Source organism: Platichthys flesus, chromosome 2 (assembly GCF_949316205.1).
Source record: "Platichthys flesus chromosome 2, fPlaFle2.1, whole genome shotgun sequence".
Classification (NCBI taxonomy): domain Eukaryota; kingdom Metazoa; phylum Chordata; class Actinopteri; order Pleuronectiformes; family Pleuronectidae; genus Platichthys; species Platichthys flesus.
Window position 1 is genome coordinate 11184303 of NC_084946.1, and position 24371 is coordinate 11208673.

Below are 24371 nucleotides of genomic sequence, written 5' to 3' on the forward strand. Positions count from 1 at the left end.
GAGTTCCTTTGCGATCTTGGAGTTGTGAAAACAAAATGAAAGTTTTGCTCTTTTGTCAGTTATATCACAATTTTAGATATAAGTGTTTTCATTGAAATTGTCTGCAGAACATCCTGATTTGTTTCATAACACATTGAAATTTGTAAAATAAGCCGGATTGAATCATGTAGCTTTGAAATGAGTCAGGATGGAAAAAATATTACTCCAGAAAACAATACTTTTTTTGGGTTTTATTTCAAGCTAACTTTGGTTTGAATTTGAGCATGTGTAGGCCCTGAAAAAGCCCAAAAGGAAATCCTCGGGCACTCATAAATAATGAATAAAAGTCTGTTTTTGATTGTGTACATTGTACATGTACACAATCATTTTTTTTAACAGTCCCTTCATCAATGGACACAAAAAAATATACATTTGTTGTGAGGGGCTCGATGTGTGTGTGTGTGTATTTGTGTGTGTGTGTGTGTGTGTTTGTGCTTGCATGTAGTTATGATGGCCAATTTTAAACCAAACATTTGGCTGGTTTCAAATTCAGTGGGCTTAAGACCTGGGTTAAGGGTTAGGTCAGGGACTGGGTAATGCATTATGTCGATGAGTGTCCTCACAACCTAAGAGAGACGTGCATGTGTGTGTGTGTGTGTGTGTGTGTGTGTGTGTGTGTATTACATCACTTGCAGTGCAGCCAGACGCCAGCAGCCGCATCCAGCAGCAGCAGCTTCCGAGGAAGGAGCGCACGGACCCGTTTGGCCATATTGTGCAGCAGCTCTCCGCAAATCGGCTGCGTCACACCTAAAAAAGCACGTACACACTCACACACACTCGTACACACATTCAGCAGCAGTGGAGCGATAAAGGCAGCACATCCGGAAGAAACTGTGACCGAGAAGGCGACTCCACAGATCTGGTAGGTGCTCGGATGCGGTAAATGGTGTTTTTTCTCTCTCTCTCTCTCTCTCTCCTCCATCAGTGTCATCATGTCGAGACCGTGCGCGTCCTCTCCTGCGCCTTTGTGTTTAACGGGGTTTTCTCCCTCTGGCCCACAAAGCGCCTCGCATCACCAGCTGTATGTGTGTGGAAAAACATCAAGGCTTGGATTTTCCTGGAACGTGTTTCTTTTCAGAGGGAGCATCGGCACCATCTTTTGTTGAAGGCGTAATAAGCGCTTGTCTTCTCCTCTCAGGTTGGTGCTTTTTCTCCGTGTTCTGAAAATGGTGAAACTGGGGAATAATTTCAGCGAGAAAAACAACGGGAAGGTGGTTTCAGAAGACGGGTTCGACACCATCCCCCTCATAACCCCACTAGATGCCAGCCAGCTGCAGTTTCCTGCACCAGATAAGGTGAGATTTGAGATTTTATACATTTCCATTGATTGACAAACGGCCTTTAGATGTGTTTCTCTAATTACAAATGGTCCAATGAAGGAAAACTGTTATTAAGTGAACAAATGTCCATCTATACAGATTTATTTTCATATGTACAAAAAGCAATATAGAAATGACTTTCATCCCTCCTTCCTCTGTGAGTCCTAATATCCCCATGAAGCTGTATCTGCAAGCTGATTGGATCTGTTCTCATGTGTGTGTGTGTGTGTGTGTGTGTTTGTGTGTTTCTTCTTCCAGGTGGTGGTGAAGACAAAGGCAGACTATGACAGCGACAGCAAGAAAGGGAAGCTACGGTCTCCCAAGATCGCAGAGTTCTCCATCAGCATCATCGAAGGCGTCTCCGAGCGACTCAAAGTGAGAATCATGTGGCCGCCATCGTCTGTATCCCATGCATCATCCCATTTCCCAGCTCTCCCACACTCCCACACATGCGTATGCCGGAGAGCAGACATCTGTCTCCCCTGCAGCTCAGGACATTTGTCTCTGCTGTCATAACATTGTCTCTCCAAGTTGAGCTCCGACTCTGTGGCTTTCTCGGCAGAGGACAGCCTCCTGTCTCGTGTCTCCTGTCTGTCATCTTGCCCATGGCTGCACAGGGAGACAATTTCCCAATGATTCCCTTAGCCCCGCCCTAAAGCCTCATTAATTCAGCTGCTGCCATGGCGATGGCCTCCAAACGGCAGCATCACTCCGGCCTCCTCTCCGCCCCTTTGGCCAGCTGATGTGTTTTAGATCATAAAAAAACGGATTTAAAACACATCCCTTGCTCAAGCTCTGATTGGCCGACGTTTTCCATGTATGTTTTAAAATTCAAACAAACTCTACGTGCCTCGCATGCAGACTGCTCTCCCTCCACATTCAAAATCAACAGATGAGACTGTCAAGCCTCCTTTAGCAATAGAGCTTGAATTTTCAAAGATCTGAGAGGTGAAGAGGCACGTCCCTTTCTCTGAGAACACAGCTTGTATCCTCACGTTGGTGCTTTGAAATGCTGCAGGCGGCTCTTTCATCGCAGAGAGTCTCTTTCATAAGCTCCTGTTGCGTCGCTTCACACGTTTTGTACCGTCTGCTCCGCCGCGCGACTGCAGGACTCGCACCGACAGATGAAACTCCTTTTATTCATTCATACACGCTGTTAACAATCAATCCGGTTTAAGACAGACCGAGGAGCGGCCTCACTCCCTGTTGAAAGAAATCCTCAGGAATAGTCAAACAGCACAGCCCTCAATTGAAAATCAACATTTGCGTCCTGATTTCAGTGTTGAGACAGTTTAACCAAACAAACACGAAACAGTTTCTCCCCAAATCTCAACGAGTACTCAAGCAAACAAGCGCATTTATTTTAAACCGCCTCACACACACCGTCAACCGCTTTGACAATAATGAGGTGTTTTCTCCCACTTCACACCAACACCAGTAGCCGTTGCAGAAATCCCCAGAGAGCTGAGAGCTGGGCTGCACAGATGGTCACACAAGCTATTTCCCTGTCGGGTTACAGAATATCTTGTAGCCCTGACTGGCTGTTAGTCACTGTTGCTGATAAACACTCACTAATGTAGAGACGCGGGAGAACTCTGAACACCTCACTGGATATTTCTGAGCTGCTCTTAAACCTGTAAAATAAATAAATGAAAAATAGTCGAGAAATAAGATTGGCCATAACAATGTCCCCACAGTTTGTATGTTCTCTCTCTGTGTGTGTGTGTGTGTGTGTGTGTGTGTGTGTGTGTTTGACTGTGTTTTTCTGCGGGTACTCCAGTTCCCTCCCATAATCCAAAAGTATTCAGCTAAGGTGACAAGGAGACTCTAAATTTCCCATAAGTGTGAATTATTGTATGTCGCTGTATGTTGGCCCTGAGATACGCTGGCGACCTGGTGCACCCCACCTCATGTATAATGTCAGCTGAGATTGGCTTCAGCCCCCCCCCCCCCCCCCACCCTCAGAGGATAAGCAGTATCAATATTAGACATTATCTCCCCACTCATTCCTTTAAGACAGCTAGACTGGCTGAGTTATCACACAGGACGTGGTGTTGCTGATGACGGAGCTGTTGTTGTTGTTGTTGTGTGTCTGCTCCTGTGTAGGTGACCTTGCTGGTGATCTGTGCCCTGGCCTTCCTCGTGTGTGTGGTGTTCCTGGTCGTCTACAAGGTCTACCAGTACGAGCAGCCGTGCCCCGACAGCTTCGTCTACACGGTAAATATCAGCCAGCGACATTAGTTGTGACCCTGTCTGATGTTGATATATCTATGAGTTTCAATAAGTATGGTGGTAACACTAATCAGTCACCTACAGTACGGACACTTGTATTTCCAAATTTATCAAGACTTCACATGAGAATTCTCTTTATGTAGCTCTTTGATGAGTCATTTTTTTTGGACAGACTTTGATATTACCATTTATCTTTTGAATATAAATCAGTTATCTTGATCAGCTTTTGGTGCAAATTTACCTTTTCAATTAACTTGAAATGAAAGTATGTAAATTAAAGAGTAGAAATATTCCTCTTGCTACAAGATGAGATATCTTATTAATAAACAATAAAAATGTACCATCGCTCAGTTCAATATTCTGATAAGATTAGCTTTTACAGCCCTACTTGAATGAATATGAGCTAATGTTATCAGACTTTCTAGTATATTTATTTTTTCACTTATGTCACTGTTATTATTTATTGGATATAATTATAATTCTAATGTTCTTGATAAAAGCTGCAGAAGCTCGATCACATATTGGTCTCACTGTGTGACTTGTAGACACAGTGATACTGTCCATCACAGTCTAATTCAAACTCTATGGCGGTGGAGTAATTGTTAATGAGGACTGATTATCTGTTAGAGCCTGATCCACTGCGACAGGCTCAACTTGTATTTATTTATTTCTGGTCTCCTCCTCCGTTTTATCACCTGCTTAGTTTTCTTCTCACACAAATGTAACGGGTTGATCACTGTTTGTCTCAGACTGTCATTGTACTGTCCTTCATCAGAATTTTTTCAAATTGTGTCGTCAACTATGCTTCGTGCCAATTATTTTTTTCCTCTCTTGGTATTTTAAAATCTCACACTTACTGTTTTTCTGTCTTTTGAGCAGCAAGGACGCTGCATGCCGGCTGGGATGTACGGCAACTTCCCTCCCCAGGGCCCTGGGGGCCGCGGACGCCTCTTTACCCTCATCAACCACTACAACATAGCCAAGCAGACCATCACTCGGTCAGTATCGCCGTGGATGACCATCATGTCTGAGGAGAAGGTCACTCAGCAGGAGACGGAGACTGCTCAGAAGCTGGCTTAACCAACCTGGGCTCAGGAGGTGGGCTCACCTGCTGTAGGAAAAATAAATAATACGGTTGTGCCATTCAAGCAAACCTCGGAGTGTCACGGCTTTTTGTAGGGCGAAAAAAAATGTACTTCTCGTTCCTGAGGTGCTGTGCTGCCTCGTTGGTGTAGTTTGGTCAGGGGACGTGTAGCAGGAAGTCTGTGGAACTGTCGAATGTGTTTTTCGGCAAAGTGAGTCTTACAGTCGGGCGGACTCGCGGTTTGTTTGAATAGTATATGTTCTTATTTATTTACACTTCAAAACAAGAGTGGCATACGTGTAGAAAAAAGCCACAGAAACACTGACACACTCACACACACTCACTGTCTTTGTACATTTACACATATGTAAGAGAACTCACTTTAGTACTCAGATTGTGAAATGACTGTGAACCATCTTGTGTCTGCGTCGCTTGTATTCACGCACATGCGCGCACGACTCTAATAATAATAATACAGTTTTGCTTCCTTTTCAGTTACATCATGTACTGATAGCGCATGTCAGACCTGTTGCGGTCCAGTAAGTTTGCAGCATATCTGCCGCTGAGGTCATAGTTTTACTGTCAGGATATTGTGAATACATGAGGGTTGAACTGGAAGAAAACTGTAAACCAGCGAAAAAAACAAACATTTTAAGTGTTATTTATTCAGGCCATTCTGCTCTCTGCATATAGTGCTGTTAAGGAGTTTATAGTATTTGAAGCATCGTCTTTTTAACCAGCGTCAATGATTGTCTCCATTCATCTGAACTGTTTGTGATCACCATGTGCTTTTCTTTGCTGCAGGCTTCACATTATATAAAGGTTACTTTTCATAGCATACATTTTATGCTACTCTATTGAATGTTTTTTGCATTGCTAGATAAGACACTGTATTGTGCAATGCTTCGCATTGATTCATGTCACTGTTGATGGCTGGTGGTAGCCGTCACAGACACTAGACTTAGGTTGATGTAGTGGAACAATCCAACAGTAGTTGCTTGTCCTGTTGCTTTCCCCTTGTATTTGTCATTTGACTAAAACTGTCACAGATTCTGTACTTTTTTCAAACAATGTAATGATTACCATTGAAGTGCATTTGCTACATAAAAATGTTTAATTGAAATAAAAGTGCCCACATTTCCCACCAATGGTCAAGTGGAATCCATGTGAGTAAAAGAGAATTTTCTTCAACTGTTTCAAGAATACATTTTGTCATCAACACCGAAGCTCTCACACAGCTCATGTTCTCTTGAGTAATGATCATTGAGGCGTTTCTAAGCACTTTATACGAATATAGGTTAAACCTAATAAACAGCTAAGCAGAAAGGATCAAGGGGCTGCATGACTCAAACATGTCGAACGGCCTCTTCTCTTTGGCTGAGACAGGCCGTGACTGGTTGCTGCTCCTCTTGATGTTATCTGAAGGCTTGACATAAATTTGAAATGTATTAACTCATAAAATTATATCCTGAGGTTAAGAGATTTAATTATAGAATATTGCTCAGTTTTACTTGAATGTGAGTGTGTGTCAGTACAGTTGTGCTGTCAGAGGTTTCAAATAAAGGCAAAACATTGTCAGTGGTTTGACAGTGATGTGTAAATTAATGCCACAGAGGGAAACATATTCATGATCTATTTAAAGACATGACACATGAGAAGACACAAGTCTTAACAGTATCCTTTAGTGCGCTTGTTTTTCAGTCAGTTAGATTAAAACAGGAGCAGCCAATCAAACCATTTTCATTCTTAAGAGGCAGACAAAGACAGAACATTCAATCACACAAATAATGATAGTGGATACAGTGCTCCCTACAAAGCTTGCCTTCACAGAAGTGCTTTCAAACACATTGACACCGCCTCCTTTTAGCACTGGACAAAGATAAACTGATACTTCAGATCGGGGAAGAGCAAACCGTCGTTTCCACTTGACTGCACAATCTGGGGAAACCGAACGTTCAGTCTGAGTGTTGTCATCACTTGTTAATGAGGTCACCAGTATGTGCCAGAGCCAGGCAGTTTCCCAGCATATCCACAGAGACCATGCTGGCATCTGTGTTAGCTGTCATACCAGTCCAGAAAGAGGAGCGAGAAAGAGCACATGACGAGGAAGAAGAGGATCCACACCCGGAAGCCAGCGTTGTTTTTGATTGCCTTGGGATTGAAGAGAGAATGCAGAGGTAATTTTACAGATCAGATGTATAGAAACCGACCAAAGGAGGACATTATATTTATGAGTAGTCCTCATAAATTCATGTTTTTAATTTAGTGAGTGTTACCTCTCGTATGTCTTCATTGCCTTCTTTCACGTTCTCCGTGGCTCCCACAACCAGCTGATGAATGTTGTCAATCTCTGATTCCTATCATGGAGAGTGAGAATGGTTTATGTGCAGCTTATTCTCAAAAAAACCTGATAATGAACCGAAAGGTAGTCAGCCTACTTGGTGCAGCACTTTCTCAGCGAAGATCTCCTGAAGTCGAGAGATCTCCACCACCTTCCCCTCGATTTGCCTGATGCACACACAAAATTAAGCATGAAACATCCCATGAAAACAGTGTGCCTAGCAGCTTTAAACCTCTCCAGATGACATCAATATTACTGGGGCAGGTCTGGTAATTTTCATCTCAGGACATAAGAAATTTGGCCATCTGGAACAAACATGTCAGTGATTTTCTCTGGCTGCCATAGCAATGATTCCATCTGCAAACACCTATGTCCTTGGGTCATTTTAATCCTGTCTGGATCGACATCTGGTGTTTCAAATAAGTGTTGTCTTGCTCACCTGGCCTTTCAATCATTTGGGGCATGTAATTTAGTGGGAGGGACGTGAGGATGTGTAACAGCCACACTTAAGTGTCTCTGGATTACAGCAGTTTGGTCCTAACAAATGATTAAACGTTCACAGAACAGAGTGAAATCACTGACCTGCCCTGAACACGGATCACAACAAACTTATTAAAAAGGAACGGGAACATATTTGCTGAGGGAGGCTCACCTCACTTCATCCACCAGGTTGCTCATCTCACTCACCAGCCTCTGGTTTTCCTGTTCAAACTAGACAGAAATGCACAGCTCACACTTTCACGTCTTCATCAGTGATGCTTATTTTTTAATGTAGTACAACAGAAACATCGGATATCTGAACATTTTAGGGTGTGTCCAACAAAAAGGCAATTTAGTTGATTGCTTATGTGACGAGGGATTGTGTTCTATTTCTATAATGACAAACACCTACAAAACTAAGTAGGTCAGTTATCTGGACCTCAACTAATGTAATTCTCCTGCTCAGTAATGCAATAAATGTGTTTCTCTGAATGAGTCCCTGTGCATTTAAATGTCACCTAATAATAGCTTTCCATTCCTCAACCCCTGAATCTTAAGGATCTCTATATACTGTTTAACATAAATAATGAATGATGGCATCCGAGGCGCTGTACCATCTGGATCTCCTCGGGAGAGAGCTCGTCCTCCACTCGGCCCTCCTCCCACAGGTGTTCCACTGTGTTGTCCAGGACCTCCGACACACTCTTCTCTACAGGAAGACAAACAGAGGGAAAACACCTGATGAAGCAACAAAACTCTGCAGTACTTCACTGGGTTTATCTGAGTCACACATGTAGTCGCTAGTTCTACGTGAAATTTAGCTCATTCTGGTTATTTAGATGGATTTGATTAGATGTAGTCACCTTATATTTCCCCCGCAGTTAACCGTAGAGCAGTTATTTATCTTAAGATATTTAAATTGGGGTCAAATACTGATGGTTTGGATGACAAAAAACCTTTTTATTGAATGGGATTTGATCAGAGTCCGCACAATGGATCATCATCTGAAGTGACACAACACTTTATAAATACAGTGCGCAGATGAAACACACACACACATCTGTCCTGCTGTTCTTCAGATGGCTGTGAATATGAAATGAATGAAGTGGAACCATTTCACACAACTAAGGAGCTGGTGTAGATAAGATCCAAGTTAAAATTGGCTGATAATCTTAGCTACAGTACAAACTGATCCACAAAAATTCTTCCTATAATCAGTTTGAAAAAGAGTGTGTCTTTGACCGGCACAGAACACAGGTATAACAGAACTTTCAGGGGCATATAAAGTAAACTAAATACACAAAATACCAAACCAGTGAAAAATATTCGACTACCCACGCAAAATGTAGTAACAGGGCTTCTTGTACCAGAAATACAGTGCAGTGTTTCAGCTGACTCCCTGTCTTACCAGTACTTTCTTCCTTGACAGTTTTCTCCTCCGTGGGCTCCACCTCTCGCGTTTTCTCCACCCGACTGTGGTGTTCTGGGACCAGTCTGGACCTGAAACCATGTAAATCAAGATGAATAATTGGCATTCAAGGACACTATAGTCCTAAAAGAATATTTTCAAAGTTAAAATAATGAACTAGTGAATGAGGTATGCATAGAACTGATAATAGCAAATACTCACAATCTCTTCTTGTCCACCATCCTCTTGACTCTGATTGCTCTCTGCTCAGAGTACAGCTTACACACTCCTTAGAGACAGAAGAGATGTGCAGTCATTCCACAGCAACCATCATTTCTTTTTTTAAATGTTAATATTCTATATGATACACAAATGGACAAGTGCAAAATAGTTGTAGACTTGTCATATACCAGGTTCTCTCTGGACTATTTTGATCAACAGAGGACTGCACTAAATTGTAATGAACTGCATGAACTCACCTCTCAGATACATTACAATGAGGTCCAGTACTGCTCCTCTGTGCTCTTTGATCTGAGCTGATGTCACCTTCTTCTCCGCTATATCAACAACAACAACACATTCACTTACTAGTTTTCTCTTGATATTTTGTAAGTCAACACAGTAGAGTGCTGAGTTAAAAAATGAATAATCTGAACATATTCTAGGTTTCAAAAAATCTTGTAATGCTAGTTCATTGGCTGCACACCTTCATTGCGTAGCAGCCTGATGGCTTCAGAGCAGGTTCTCATGAAGATCTGAGCGTCCTGGTCGATCTGATCTCGTTCACTGTCCGTCATGCGGGTCAGATCTGATGAGATGAGACTGTAGAACGAAATCCCAGCGGGTTTAAATACTTTGTATGCAAGTATCAAAAGCCGAAAAATGAATTGAAAATCTAACAAAGACTCCCTAAAACAATGTACTAATATAATCCGTCAACTACTTCATCTATTTCCTTTATTCTTATTCAAGGTCAGAGCCATAGGCCGATCATACCAGACCTAGAGCTCATGTTTTATCCCAATGAGAGGAAACTAAAACATGTTTAAATAGCTCAATCACACAGGGAGAGCCCGTGAACTCAACATAAGAAAGTGCATGGCTACAACTCCAATGCAGGTTGTAGTCTGGCCTCAGTGTGCAGCTGAGACTGAATGTTTCCCTCTGGTGGACTTCTAAGACACAACAAGTACAAACAGGGCACTGAGAAGCTGTGATGCTCCTCTGTTGCAAAGCTGGTTTCAGTTGGTTAGACTTCATTTTGAATAATTAAGTATTTCTTGCGTAAGGTATCACTGTTCATGCAAACACCTAAAGGGATAATAGTTAAACTAGAGCTGAAACAATAAGCCAATCAGCAGGAAATCAAAAACCTATTATGTCTTTTTGGGCCTTTGTAAGCAGAATTACTCAAAAAATACACAACTGATATACATAACATATTGTGCAGAGGTGGAGCATGACCCAAGGAAGGAACCATTACAATTTGGAACCAATCCAGATTAACAGCCGGATCCAAGATTTTCCCCCCACTTTCTTTAACATGTAGAGATAGGACAATAGGCTAGACAGAGGTACATGCTCTCTGAGGGCTCCTCTAATTTCATATTGAACTGTTTTTACAATTATTTTTCAAGCAAAATGCTAAACATTTTCTTGGGCCAGCTTCTTGAGTGTGAACGTTTGCTGGTTTTCCCTGTTTCATGTCTTGATATGTTTCGTCTGCTTTGCAGAGTACAATCTATCTGGAGAAGTTAACTGGACTCTGGGAATATGGGTTGCTCCCATCTATTTTGGAGTCATCATCAGTGAGGCTTTTACCATAATTAGTCATTATTTATTCATGCTTGGACTGGAATTGTGGCCATTATTCTGTCTGGCAAAGTCAAACGATGTAGAGAAAAATGGAGGATGATAAGAAAACTAGAAGACAGGAACAGAGCAGTCACGGTGAGGCTGAACGTAGACGAGGCTTGTCCACACACCAGTGACGGCATCTTGATGGATTTTCCCAGGACTAAATACGACTCAACTCCGCCCCTCAGCATCTCTAATGTTGAGTTAATGTGTTCTGTAGAGACTTTATCAACAAGCCTAACTAAACATGGGCTCCTCCACACACACCCACACCTACAGAACACAGAAAGGGCCTTGGAGAGAGGAAAGCCTGGATTAGTCCCAGGGCGTGATTTGTTCTCCACTTGGTTGCAGCTCAATTATTCCAGACAATTAGACTGGAGCCTGCCGCTACAGACCACCCTGCTCGCTGCTGACCTTGTGCCAGTAGCAAGGCCCTGCAGCACAGACACACACATACAAAGATCAAAAAGTCCCATCATAACCCTGACCTCAAAGTGCTTGTCCCTTTCTCTGCAGCCTCGGTAAGTTTTCCTACTGTCGTTGTGGATTGTGGTCGATGACAGCGACATTTTGGAAATGCTTACCTTCCAGCGCTCACATAGTCTTTCCTGTGTTGCAGCAGAAAGTCTTTGAGCTTGGTGATGTTCGCAATCTGCCAAGATAAAGTGATAAAAAGCATTAGCTGTATTCATTACCTTCATGTCAACAGGTCTATTAACTGTGATGTTTCGGTTGCTCCTAAAAATATGTTAACCCTGTAAACACAGCTTAAAAAAGGAGTTTTAAGACGTGTACCAGGAAACCGTTTTCTCCAAACTACATTTAGACAGAGCCAGAGTAAATGTAGAAATTTGTATTTATTGGACGACAGGCGACTACTGTCTGTCTATCTCTGAATTCTCAATATTTACTTTTACAATTCATCAAGTCTGTGACATACAGAAATCTAACCCGCAATTTCCTCTTCAAACAGCTCTCATAAATACAAGTGCATACAGAGCACTGACAGAGCGATCTCTAATAAGCTTTAAATTCACGATCTGCTACTATTTATCACTGTGAAAATGTCCAAGTGTATGTGTGCACAGGAAAACCAGAGGAAACTTGCTTCAATCCAATATTTGCTCCTGTAATTTGGTCAAATATTAAAAAAGAACAAATTGCTTCCCTGTCCACAGAGCGGTGCTGTCAGAGAACGAGTGGGTGTGAACACAGCCGGCTCTGTGAGATCCAGAAGAGGACAGGACGGAGACAAGCCGAGACTGAGAAATGACACAATGAGTTTGACTGTGACAGCGACCTCAGAGCGTGGGAGATTATTTTGATAGCATAATGACGCTGTCTTCGGCCTTCAGCCTTTTCACTCTAACAACCTCAATTATCAAATTGCCCTGGCTGTGAGGAGCAACCTGGCACCAGGCGTCTAATAATGTCTCTAAACATTCACTCCCAGCGTCACGGTGACCTGAGGCGCTGTTTTATTTGAGCTGACGGTTGAAAAAAATGACTATTTCTTCTATGCAGAGCGAAGGTGTCAAGATAAACAGAGCAGGGCAATTTGTTCGAAACCAAGCTCTCCCTTCTCTGGTTTGGAAGAAACCTCGGTGGCGTAAGACACTGCTGTGGGGCAAAAGCTCATGCAAGCCGACCCTTGTAATAATACAATTATTAGAGGTCAAGAGTTAATTGTTGTTCAGAGCAGTTGAGCTTAGCGAGGGGGGTTCAGGGGAGAAGAGAACCTTTCTTATGGTTCAAGTCTTTCCAAACATTGAAGGTTATGTAGTGTCTCAGTGAATTAGAGAACTTTGATTGAGCTCCTATGAGTCGACACTTACTGTAGTGTGACTTGTTTTTTAAAATATACTTGGGTTGGAAAGAATGGATAATCTTGCAGCATGCCAATATGCATCTTAAGCTGAATTCAGACATGCACCGACTCCGCAGCTCCTCCGTGTTTCCTCTTTCAGGGTTGCATGTGACCAAAACTGTCCGAGTGACACGCTCCACAGTTTCTAATGACTTCTTTCTAATGTCTGGCCTCCAAGAATAAAGTCCATAGAAATCCAGGAGAATCCGATGTGTGAACACAGCAAGAGATCCCCTCAGAAACTATTATCACAATAAAAATACAAGTTTTTTTTCTTAACAATTTTAAGTAAGCAATTGTTGTATATTTGTATCCTTTTAGTTTCCTATGATAATTTTCTGGATATCTTTGGGATTAACACTTGATCAGACAAAAACAAGAAACTGACATTGATCTCTCAGTGATTTATATAAAGAGATTTTGTTAATTTGCTGACAGGTATTTAATTGTTAAAGATGCAGTATGGATATAAGTGATGTTATAAGTTCTTCAACTCCCAATTCTCAAGCATTAAATCCTTATTTATAAACCAGGAAAACTGCAATGTTTTTTTCTAGACTATCCATGACCTGTGATAAAAGTGAAACACGATAAGTACTTGGCTTCGGTCTTTCATTTGTGTACAAGCTAGTGTATTTATCTGAATAACTGTGTTTACGGTACTACACCTTTTTGACCAGCAGGCAGAGCTAAATCCACAGCATTAGAACACGCTGGTTTAGAGCTCAACCCAGTGTGTTCATGTGTATGTTTGTCTGTGTGATGTGGGGGTGAGCGGGAGCGTCAAGAGTGCTGCTCTGGGGGTTGAGCTGTCTCCTGTGTGTATACATTGGGGCTCAGATTCCCAGCACAACCTCAAGGGTTTGCAGGGGGTCAGAGGGATCAATTGCTCTTGTAACTTAAGACCCTAAAGAGCAAGTAATTCCTCAACAATGAGGAAGAGGGTGGCCTTGTGCATACAGCTCACCGCTGTGTGTGTGTAGGTTTATGCAAGTGTGTGCGTGTGCGTGCACACAGACGACATAGGTGTGTGCGTGGGTGTGGGTAAGTGTGTGTGTGTGAGGCAGAGCTCGTAGCGAAGGCAGGAGGAGACAGTCTGCCGGGCTACATCTAATCTCGTCATCATCAAAGACCCCCACTTTACCTCCTCACTTTCTCCTTCCCCCTGCTTCCCTCCAGCCCCGACTGAGCCCAAACAAACCATCAGGGGGGATTATTATGAGGAAGAAAAGAGAAAAGGCTTAGCTTGCAGATTTCTAAAGAGCTTGGATGGCTTTTTGTTTTGCTAAATCCAGGTAACTGACAGAATTTGATGATGGCTGCCCTGCTTGTGTTTAAGTCCCTGTGTGTCCTGACCGAGGGCGATCCACACTGACGCCATGCTATGTTGTGTTTAGGTATGTGGGCCTGATACATAAAGGGTGTTTCAGTGGAGAAGCCTGCGTCGCATGTTGATTTTATTATCATGTTTATGTCTGACTCTCTAATGGGCTCAGTTTTGTCTTCTTGTGTCTATTCGCAGTTCGAGAGCTTCACTCCGCTCTATAAACAAAACGCACCAGCAAACAACGCTTTTAAGATTATCCCTCAACTGAATCATTGACCTTTTTTGATAACTTTGTAATGTGTTTCTGATTTTTACTTGAATAGTCATTGAGAGTCAAAACTTTCTAAGCAGCTCACTTAGTATTCAGTTTTGATCATGCAGGTAGGTTCATGCATCGATAACAAATTTCAAATTACAAAACCTAGATTGTGCACTTATTGTTGTGATGTGTTGATTGTGAATGATGCTGCTGAGCCTCAGTGAGTTGTATTGTCTTGGCGACATCACCACTGAGACGGGGCTTGTCATCAGTTTTGGTCGAATTTAAATAAAAACTACCAATGTGCAATTTGAAGAAACCACATCACATTTCATTGTCAAACGTATTATTGTCTGTGTCACATTTAACTATGAAACATCTGGGCATCACAGTGGACAGACTAAATAAATAAGCACAAAGGCAATGTTGTCTGTGTGAAGGGAAGAATTGACCACTAGTGATGAGTCAGCATCAGATAGATGATTGCAGATATTTAAAAAAATGAACAAATTGTTGAATGAATTCAAGGAATCATTTGCAAGTATCCTCTGGTCCATGTTATATATTCTGTAGAGCGAATTTTCTTTGAAAGGAACCTGATTATGTAATACTGCAAAAATACTGTTTGTGATTCCTGCTGTGTATTTCTGAATAACCTGAACATGTTTCATAATCATCGTTACCTTTCTTCTTGTGTTTCCTGAAAGCGGAGTCAGAGGTACCTGCATGTTACTTGGATTTACACCATGATACAGTAATTGATTTATCCTGACAGCCTAACGCATATCAAGCCTCACTTCCAATTCTAAAGTGTAAAATCCAAAATTACACACACACCTCGGATTGAATTTGGGAAGGTGTTTCTGAAAGGTTTTCCAGTAATCCATCAGACAACTGGTTTTGATTTCCCTCTAGTAATTTGACCAGTGTGTTTTTTAAGCATTGTTTTAGATTTTCAGAAAAAAATCATGGGATCATGTTACCAATACAAAAAAAAACGAATCTGTTTTTCAGATTTGTTAGATATACATCCCATACGACCTAGTATCAAATATTCCCACTAATGATGCTGATATGCTAAGCAAAAAGTACTTGAATTTTCTTAAGCTTTAATTTAGAGGAATAAAAAAAAAGTATTTAATAGAGTTGATTCAATAAAAGAACCAGAAGTAAAACCAGGATGGGTCACAGACACCATATAACCCCATAATTTGTTGTGCAATTTAAAATGTGCTAAATTACCTCTTGTTAAGTAAACAGCAGAAATGAATATGAATTTGAAAATGTGTCTTCTCTATATATCATAGATTCTACATTTGTTATGAAAGTTTTAAAAAGAAAAAACGTTTCTCTATTGACTCTGAATTGGACTGACTCAGGGAGCACAGAGTCTGTTAATCTTGTGCCCTATCAGCATGTAAATGAGCATCATTGATTTTTTTTTTTTTTAGGAATTTAAAGAATTTGCAGAACGATAATCAAAGTGTGTACGTGGGCAAACAACAGAGTTCTCAGCTGAGTGGATGACTGTCTCTGAGAATATTGCCAGACTCAACCTCTTGAGGAGGGAAAAACGAAAAAATGAGGACCTGGTCAGTTTGAGCCTCTGAGGCAGTAAACAAACCTCTTATTCTGTCGACCTTTGACTTAAACAGTGTGTTTGATCTACTGTAGATGACGGATGACAGTGAAGTGAGAAGCCAAACTATACGTAATGTTTGCTGTAATTAGTTAGTTACTCAAACAACAGCATCACTTGACCTATTCAACATCAGCGTGAAATAACAATACATAATTAATACTCAATGCTCTCTTGCACAGACATCCTAATCTATAATAAAAAGGCACCCTGGTGTCCTTAGGAGATGTCATCTGTTTTAGATGAGTACACATCTGTTGTAGTTTCATGGTTCAGACTCACAGTGTTTTGGAGTGTCAGGGTCAAGTATGCAGCCTGCTGTCATCTGCATTGGTAGTATTTCAGCGATTGTAAATCACAATAACTGAGATTTGTCTAACAACAGAGCCTTACAACATTCTTTAAAAAGTTCCCACAGATGCTGCTGTATTCTTACTTCATGTTTTAATGTTTAAATTGAGTCTTCATTGTGTTCAACATTACTTTTGTTCTGCTTAAACTATTGAGTCTGCGGGGAATCTGGTGTCCATCTCGTGATTTAGCGTTTGACACACATCTGTAAATCTGCGTTTCACCACTTTTTTCCTCTTTTATTTTCAATTTCATGAATCATGGAACAAAAAAACACTGTTGCACGCAGCGAAACAAAATCAAGACTGTGCTTGGGCCTGACAGCAGATGCCTCAAAATTCAATTTGCCTGGCTTTCGTGGGAAAACAGTGCAGAGATTAGGCCAACTGGTAAAGAGACCATTTAGCAGCATGTTCATCTCAGGGTGATCCCCGCAGATCACTTCCCCATGGCTAAAGTGCCGACTCAATATAGAGCCGGTTTGGACAGCTGTATGTGAGCATGTATTTGCCTGTGTGCCAATATAGTTTGTGACTTGAAACATTAAAGAGGAAACTTTATACACTGAAGAGATCCAACAGCTTCTCCTATTCAGGCCTGACTTTGAAATAAATAACACACTTTCATACAGTTTGCCAAATAATAAGACTTTAGTCAGACCTCATGTTGACTCATAACAACAATGTTGTATTATACTCATACTACGTATGGCTTTTTATTCTTGATAAAAAAATATTCAGGAGAAAAGGACAAATTTCTTTCTAGACCCATAATTTCACTAAAAGTCATTTTTCAGCTTTTCAACCATGACCTATACACCACAAAAAAATCCATATCATTAATTTAACACATTCCAGTTTTGAAACTCATGTTCATAGTCTGATATTATGCGGCACGATAGAGTATGTCCGAAACATTATGTTATTGAATAACATTATGGGCTTGGAAGCTTGATAATTCCTGAACAGAAATTACGAGCAAAGCAGTTTGTATATATTTAAATTGTTGGTTGGAGAATAAATAGGGATATTAGTTCAATGTGCTAAATGGTCAGAGGGAACAAGCCCTATTCCAACAGCACAAAATGCATTGAAACGTTTAATGGTTTACAAGAAAACACTGTGAGAGTGAGCCAATTTTTGGAGACCAACACTAAAGGCACAGTTTGGAGCTCAGCACTATTTTCTACACACAATTTAACAATTTCAGAGTGACCCCCTTCATTTAAAATGGAAAAGGGCAGCATGCTACGGAGAGAGAAGAGGTGGTGTGGTGAAATGGAGATCCCAGTGCCCCAAACCGACCCCTATGAGGTAAAAGATTCCCCAGACCAAACCCCACCCTGCAAACACTGGCCCTCTTATTAGTCAATCAAGCCCTTTTCTGCATTGCTTTGAAAGAAGCTACATTTCCTTTCTCATGGCGCAGCTTTTCGAGTGGAAAAAAGCCTCACTGGACCACTGTGTATTTGTCAACTTTGATGTTTTCTTTCTAAATTTGTGAAGCTTCAGTGGGAACTTGGAGAGTTATGCATGTCAGGGCACTCACATCTGTTGTGCATTAGGTGCCGGCCGTCAACATTGTTACTGGGGACCTAATTTAATATTTTCTTTGTTTTGATCTTCTACCTTTAATCACTGGCTCTTGGGAAGATCGGCTTTCCCCAAGAAATTGCTTGAGAGCCGAAAGAAAATGTTATTGCAGTGTGTTTATGGAATCATACATGTAAAGAGGGGACTCGCACAAAAAATGCTGCCTATGTCGGGCTGTAAAGAGAGAAGAATGGATACTTGAGCTGGGGGAGATGTGGGTGAAAACCGCGACATAACTGTAAGCAGTCAGGACATTCCAAACTCGCAATTTCAATCTCTACAAAAGCTGCTTCACGAGGACCTTTTGAGATGATATCTGCAGTGCGATGGAGACAGCGGCAGGGGGGAGGAGAGCAGAGGGCAGGGAACCACAGGATAGGTTTTGGTTTCTTTTGATTCAGCAACAGTGCTTTTATTAAACCACCAGTTCTAATATCAATGTTTCAGGACATAACAAAAAGCTGGTTGTGCAGCACTGCTGAGACTGGGCTCATGTTAGCCTCAGACTGATTGTTGGAGACATCAGGTAAAACATGGCATCCTGACTCTCGGAGGGAAATGTAAAGTGGTTCTTCAGGGTGACTTTGAAGAGGTTTGTGTTCATGATGTTCATGTTAGGCCAACGACTCTTAGCTGTATAAGCAACCCTCATGACATGGAGGGAAGCCTTTGTACAGCCAACAGTAACTGCCAACCATTGATGATGTATCTGTACTTCAGTGGAAGAATAACATTTGAGATGTTTCCTGAGCTAATTTAATGGCAATGTTTCCTTTCCTGTAAGGTTGCTAAGTTCAGTGTCCCATTACAAGAGTTAAAACTCGTTAAACTTGTTTTCACCAATATATTTAAGCTTATGTGATATTTCCTACAATTAAATCAAGATTAGTTAAGCATAGTTAAGTCTTTTAAAAGAGGCACTGGGATCAGAATTTCCTTTCAGTAATGTTTTTACAACCTGAATGAACATCTCTCTAGTGACCCACTTTTTTAATTAGAGCAGGATATCATATCATCATCCATCACATTGGTTCATTTTCTGCATTACTTTTAAACCCAGACGTGTTGGTGGCAGATCTTAAGAAGAGCAGTTAATCGGCTCCTCCATTTGAAGAAGCCTTCAATCAGTCAGCAGTAAACCGTGCCAGAGACGCAGAAATACCTACCGAGACATTTGGTTAATTACTAAAAGACCAAATGATAATTATTCAGACTACGGTCCTGTTGCTAAATGTGATTTAGAGTCTTATGTCACCATTGCAGGGTTCCCACACCTTCCTAAACATTAAGTTCAAGGACATTTCTAGGACTTCCAGGCCCAATTTCCTCAGATTAAATAATTCTACATGGCACAGTGTGAGACATGGATCAATGTTAATCAATGTTATAACACTGAAGCTGTTTTCAGACATGAATTCCGGGAAATGACCACACAGAAAAGACCAGTCTTTTTCTGGATTTTGCCTTTCGCACGTAAGGACAAAGCAGGATATTCTCCAGAGACACAACATGGAAGTGTTCAGGAGAGGGGTTGAGGGCATGTCAGAGGCAGGACGTAACATATGAATTCTGTTGCAGAGATCATGTGTTTTAGTTTGGCACTGGCATCAATGTCCTACTAGAGTCTTGTTGCCTTCCAAGTTGACATATTTTTCTGTGTTGCCTATGTGTGACACGTCTTATGGTGACTCCTCTGGATAATCTCCTGCTGTATTCTTTAAGGGCTCATTCGGACATTAACATGAATTCTTACTAGGTGGCTGACAGGAGGAACTACAATGTCACTTATGTGTGCTATGTTTCAGTGATGTCAGATTGACAATTCAAGCACTTTCAATTACCGATGTCTTTGTGTCTACTTTTTTCAAATTCGTAAACTTTAAACTATACAACCGCCTGTGGGAACTGTGCAGATGACACCCTGCAAGATGAGTTAGAGTGACAGGAAGAGGGTATTAAAAGCATAATGATGAAGCCTGATAGTTTTACAGGTAATCTCTCTGGGGAAAGCTAATTTGTTTAGTCCGAGGGACAATGATAAACACAGTGGGCTTTATTCATTGCTGCACTTTGTCTTCTTTAACAATAGCATCATCATGTGAACATTTGCTATGTACATTTTTCTATTGTTTTATTATATATGTCGACCTGGCATGAGTTACTATCATAGTTGAATCAATGTAAACATAGACAGCCCCATAAGGTTATTTATATTTCTCCTGTGTAAAGCTGTGTAACCTTTCCTTGAGCATTATCATAGAAATAATCTCGTACCGAGACCAAAACAGAGTGTACACTGGGCCAGATTAAAAATCAAATAAAAAACAAACGGTTAAACCTGGAACAGATTATGATGATCGTGGTTAGGTTTGACAGATATGATGTCTTGAGTTGGGTGCAGATAAATCTGTCAACTGTCAGATCCCTCTTTAGCCAAGTGTCTATCTCTCAGTGTGTTTGCGTTCATCAGACTAAATCCACTAAACGATACATTTTAATTCAACATTGTTTTGTACAAGACAGTAGCTGTCATCAGCTGTGAAGACAGGGTCGGTGCTAGGCTGCTAGCCCTGTTAGCTGAAGCTAACTCGGGAGAAACACTCACCACTTCCTTGGCCTTCGGGGAGAAGCCGCTCTTTGTCCTGCTCCGCCGGAAAATCTCATCTTTCGTGGAGTCGAAGCCGATTCCTATCGCCTTGTTCCTAGTCTTCACTGTCTTCACACTGGCTTTAAACAGACTAGTTATATCCACAGCCATGATGTCCCGGGGAGCTGTAAACAAACTGACACGTCACCGGGAGAGGACGTCATCATCCTGCGACCTGGAGTTTTCCCTGAGACGGAGGAGAAAGCCTTACGTTTTACCTTAAGGTTTTATTAAGATTTATTCATAATAGCCTCGTTTTTGATTCATAGTATTCACATCTTACAAGAGCCTGGACTGATAACCTTAACTCCTCGTCTTGATTCAGCTACAGACAGCTAAAATGTTCCAATTTCAAAAAAATCTCTTAAATATAATAACTTAAGTTGAAAGAGACTCAAGTGTAAGTTTTTTCTGTGCAGTCAGGTGATCATGTTGAACAGTTCAGTTCAACAGAGTCATGCTGACATTTCTAATTGATATGAATGTGCTGCAAGGATGTGACATTTTTGGTATTTAATCCATCATATAATCAATATGTGTGAATTTCTGTCTGTCTCTTTCAGGTAAAAATGCCTCTACAACTTCTTGAGGGGATGACCAGCAGGAAAAGAAGACCTAACTGGACAGACCAGGAGTGTCTCCTTCTCGCCCAGTTAATGCAGGAGAGGAGAGAGATAATCAGAGGCAAGTGCAGCACTGGAATATCCGTACAAGACAAGAGACACGCCTGGGAGGAAATCACCCAATCCATCAACACGGCCTTCCCACAGATTCAGCGAACAGTGTCGGACTGCAACAAAAAGTGGGAAAATCTGCTGGCAAAGTCGAGGGAGGAGATCAAACGACAGGGAAGGCAAGCAGGTGATGGACAACTGCCATTCAATGGCTAGACCTCATAATACCAGTGTTAAATCTGCAATCTGAGACTACCAAAGTCAAGAGGGTTTTTAAGAGTTAACAGATATAATACCTTTGCAATTCTAAATCTCTATTTATATGTTGAGTTTATTAAATGTATAATAAATAGATGCATTTCTTTTCTATCAACAGATGAAGGGATGTCCCCTGAAGAATTCAGCACTGTGACCCAAATCGTGATTTCTGTGATGAACCTCTCAGATATGCTGCAGCAAGATCGAGAGGACTCTTCAGTGTCAGACTTTGTGGAAACTCCTCAAAACAGGTAAAGCATGTGTTATATATGTGGGTTCTCTCGTCTGCTCAGACTGTGCCTAAGTTACTAGCAATGTGTCACTGTATCTTGAATCTGGACAAATTTAACCTAAATCTAGAATGGCACTCAGTAGAGTGCATACTTCTGCAAATTCCCATCAGCCCTTACAGGAAACCCTATTTTAAAACAACATTTAAATTCACTAGATCCAGATTTTAGCCTCCTTATTGGAGTTAACTATGCACTTGGTTGGAGATGTGAAAAATTGTGTCTTTCCCCCATTTCAGCTGTGATCAAAATGGAAACGACCACCAAAGTGATGAAGGTTTCCCAAACAAACGTCCACTGACTGACCACGAGTTCCTCTCCTATCCACATTCATCCACCTCTCCAGCAGAGCAAAAGTTTTCTGCTTTTACAAATATTCCTAAATCCCTTGCAGTACAGTTCAGTACTCCCTGTGCGGCCATCTTTACTGCATCTGGAGAACACTCGTATACTCCTGGCTCTACTTCTCCAACCTCGGTGCACTGCACAGCTTTGCAGGAACGAGTGGATTTGGAAATGTCTGTGCTGCGAAGACAAGAGGCTGTCCTCAAGCTGCAAGAGGAATATTACACGCTAAAAATTAAGCTGATGAAGAAGAAATTGGAAGAGCCACTCAAAAAGGACTAACACAATTGTATTAAACTCAGTTGCAGCCTTATGTGCAGCCTGTGAAATGTGGCTCGTGGAAATACAATGAGTGTTATGATTTGTCAGGTTTACAGATTAAATCTGTAATGTTTTATGTAGTAGAGAGGAGGGAAACACCAAAAACACTTTATTAAGGGCGAAGATTCATTCCTCATTCTGTTGTTGTGAGATTCTCATCAGGTTTGTCCGATTATGCTGAATAATAATCTTCATGTGACCTGATCTGTTGGTAACAGGTGAAATAAAATTCGGAGGATATTCTGCATCCACAGTGTTATATGTAGTTTTGTTGCCAAATGAATGTGTTTTTCAATGACTCAGATTGTATTCAATATTTATTCCTGTACGAGTCAAAAGAGTATTGTCTTTCCTGTCTGTCTATCTGTCTGTACAGAGCAACCAGTATTGTGAGGATGTTTGAGTGAGGAAATAATTTTTGTGTTTTTTCTTCAGTGGTGTCTTTAGGAGAAAGTATGTTTTATGACTGACTGTCATCCTTGTGCAACATTGTTATATACATTAAATCTGTAGCACAATGGAAGTATAGGGATTCATATGTATTGCCTAACATTATTAAATTTAGTGTCATATTGAAAAAAGAAAACTACAGCAGAATAATAAAATCAAAACTGGGATTGTATTTGATTTAAACAAATGTGACCATGTAGAGTGAAATTCTGGTCCAATGTAAATCAGTGGTTGCTTGAGTACATGAGTAAGTTTGTATTGGAAACACAGAGCAGCTTTTGATTAAAGTGTATGTCATAAGTGTGATGTATGACCTTACCATCGGTTAATGTTGACAGATGACTTTTTAATAAATAGGCTAATGCATCATGCAATACAAAGTAACTGTAGAATTTCACATACTAAATTGTGTAATTCTTGAAGTTGATTTATATTTTGTAGAAACCATAATTTGTGTTTTTTCTGGCCTGAAATTCCAATTCATTCCAGTAGCTTTAAACTGGGAGACATTTTGTTTATTTACTGATTCCTGCCATTTACTCCTAAGTGCAAATTCTAAAGTTGTAAATGTTTGACATATTCCAATAAACATATTTATGAAAATTTAACTTGATCCTGCCAGTGAGAGTAAATCCAAACTAATGTCCTGTCTAGACAAATGTAGTTATTTGTGTGTAATATTCCTCATAAATCCATTTATTTGTAAGTGACTGGTGTTGGCACTCAGATGTAAGTGGTGGGGGCCCAGAGTGTTGAATAAAAGTCTGTTATTTGCTGTGTGGTTTGCTCATTTCCTTTGTTAGTGTTGTGCCAGACTGTGTTACAGCTGAGTGCTGGGACTGTCTCTCCGTTTCTACCGCCTCAGCATTAACTCCTCATCATTTGTTTTTTTATTCACTCTTTCAGCTTTGACTGTGGAAAGAGAGCAGCTATTCAGGGACCAAGGTTATGGGCTCAAACTGAGGCATGATTGCCTTTTTGATACCTAATGTGTTGATGTGAGCTAACCGAGCATTAAAGTTTCCTAGCTTTTATCTCACCACGGGATAAAACACATTATAACTATAATACTGTAATGTACTGTGCAGGGATTGAATGGGAAAAAGGATAATTGGCAATGAAATATTTGTATCTCCCTATGTTCAGTTTTTTACCTGAACATTGGTAACTTTAGTTTGACTCTTTACATTTACATAAAAACACGAGAAACCTAGTTATTTATAACTTATTTGTAATAATAGGACCGTATCCATGTTTCTGAGGACGTTCAACATGTTCCTCCAAAGGTCCAATCACACAAGTGCACACACAACCACACACTGTTTTCCATCATGTACTGAAAAACTAACATTCACATCCATTTCAGATGAGAACTTATTTTATCTGCACTATTTTAACTTGTCCATACGGATTAATTATACACTAAATCTCAATGCTTAAAGTTACATTTTTATACATAACCAAAGTGCAGCCATAAATATTCACTTTTAGACCAACTAAATTTAAGCAGCTTCAGGTTTAGCTAACTGCTTCATTAGCTTTACAATAGTTCATTCATCATAAAGTCAAACTGTCATAGCCAGTGCTT

At 40.8% G+C, this 24371-nt stretch overlaps 3 protein-coding genes across 4 annotated transcripts; 2 read left to right on the forward strand and 1 right to left on the reverse strand.

The window, feature by feature from the left end:
• The first annotated feature begins 693 nt into the window (after positions 1 to 693).
• On the forward strand, positions 694 to 5451 carry LOC133962869 (neuronal vesicle trafficking-associated protein 1-like). Its single transcript, XM_062398213.1, has 5 exons — positions 694 to 901; positions 1178 to 1334; positions 1617 to 1733; positions 3465 to 3575; positions 4470 to 5451. The coding sequence occupies exons 2-5, from the start codon at positions 1206 to 1208 to the stop codon at positions 4668 to 4670; spliced, it is 558 nt and encodes a 185-aa protein (XP_062254197.1). The 5' UTR covers positions 694 to 901; positions 1178 to 1205; the 3' UTR covers positions 4671 to 5451.
• Positions 5452 to 6340: 889 nt separating this feature from the next.
• On the reverse strand, positions 6341 to 20603 carry stx18 (syntaxin 18). The gene is made up of 11 exons (XM_062398209.1): positions 20404 to 20603; positions 11348 to 11415; positions 9610 to 9725; positions 9383 to 9460; positions 9126 to 9192; positions 8904 to 8995; positions 8110 to 8204; positions 7668 to 7726; positions 7113 to 7182; positions 6951 to 7031; positions 6341 to 6825 (listed from the first exon to the last, which is right to left on the reverse strand). The coding sequence occupies exons 1-11, from the start codon at positions 20554 to 20556 to the stop codon at positions 6730 to 6732; spliced, it is 975 nt and encodes a 324-aa protein (XP_062254193.1). The 5' UTR covers positions 20557 to 20603; the 3' UTR covers positions 6341 to 6729.
• Positions 20604 to 23558, forward strand: LOC133962843 (uncharacterized). 2 transcript variants are annotated; one of them, XM_062398212.1, is made up of 4 exons: positions 20604 to 20669; positions 21009 to 21306; positions 21496 to 21628; positions 21907 to 23558. In XM_062398212.1, exons 2-4 carry the CDS (start codon positions 21015 to 21017, stop codon positions 22292 to 22294), a joined length of 813 nt encoding a protein of 270 aa, XP_062254196.1. In that variant the 5' UTR covers positions 20604 to 20669; positions 21009 to 21014; the 3' UTR covers positions 22295 to 23558. The 2 variants fall into 2 exon arrangements, with proteins under 2 accessions (XP_062254196.1, XP_062254195.1); XM_062398211.1 differs by lacking the exon at positions 20604 to 20669 and adding an exon at positions 20683 to 20845.
• The last annotated feature ends 813 nt before the right edge of the window (positions 23559 to 24371 follow it).

Excerpts from the sequence above, each read along its gene's own strand:
- LOC133962869 (XM_062398213.1), top strand. The coding sequence starts at position 1,206 with ATGGTGAAACTGGGGAATAATTTCAGCGAGAAAAACAACGGGAAGGTG. Across the intron at positions 1,734-3,464 it reads GCGTCTCCGAGCGACTCAAA|GTGACCTTGCTGGTGATCTG; the intron begins GTGAGAATCATG and ends GCTCCTGTGTAG. Across the intron at positions 3,576-4,469 it reads CCGACAGCTTCGTCTACACG|CAAGGACGCTGCATGCCGGC; the intron begins GTAAATATCAGC and ends TCTTTTGAGCAG.
- stx18 (XM_062398209.1), bottom strand. The coding sequence starts at position 20,556 with ATGGCTGTGGATATAACTAGTCTGTTTAAAGCCAGTGTGAAGACAGTG. Across the intron at positions 9,461-9,609 it reads CAGGCTGCTACGCAATGAAG|CGGAGAAGAAGGTGACATCA; the intron begins GTGTGCAGCCAA and ends TTGTTGATATAG. Across the intron at positions 7,183-7,667 it reads AACCTGGTGGATGAAGTGAG|GCAAATCGAGGGGAAGGTGG; the intron begins GTGAGCCTCCCT and ends TGTGTGCATCAG.
- LOC133962843 (XM_062398212.1), top strand. The coding sequence starts at position 21,015 with ATGCCTCTACAACTTCTTGAGGGGATGACCAGCAGGAAAAGAAGACCT. Across the intron at positions 21,307-21,495 it reads ACGACAGGGAAGGCAAGCAG|ATGAAGGGATGTCCCCTGAA; the intron begins GTGATGGACAAC and ends TTCTATCAACAG. Across the intron at positions 21,629-21,906 it reads GTGGAAACTCCTCAAAACAG|CTGTGATCAAAATGGAAACG; the intron begins GTAAAGCATGTG and ends CCCCCATTTCAG.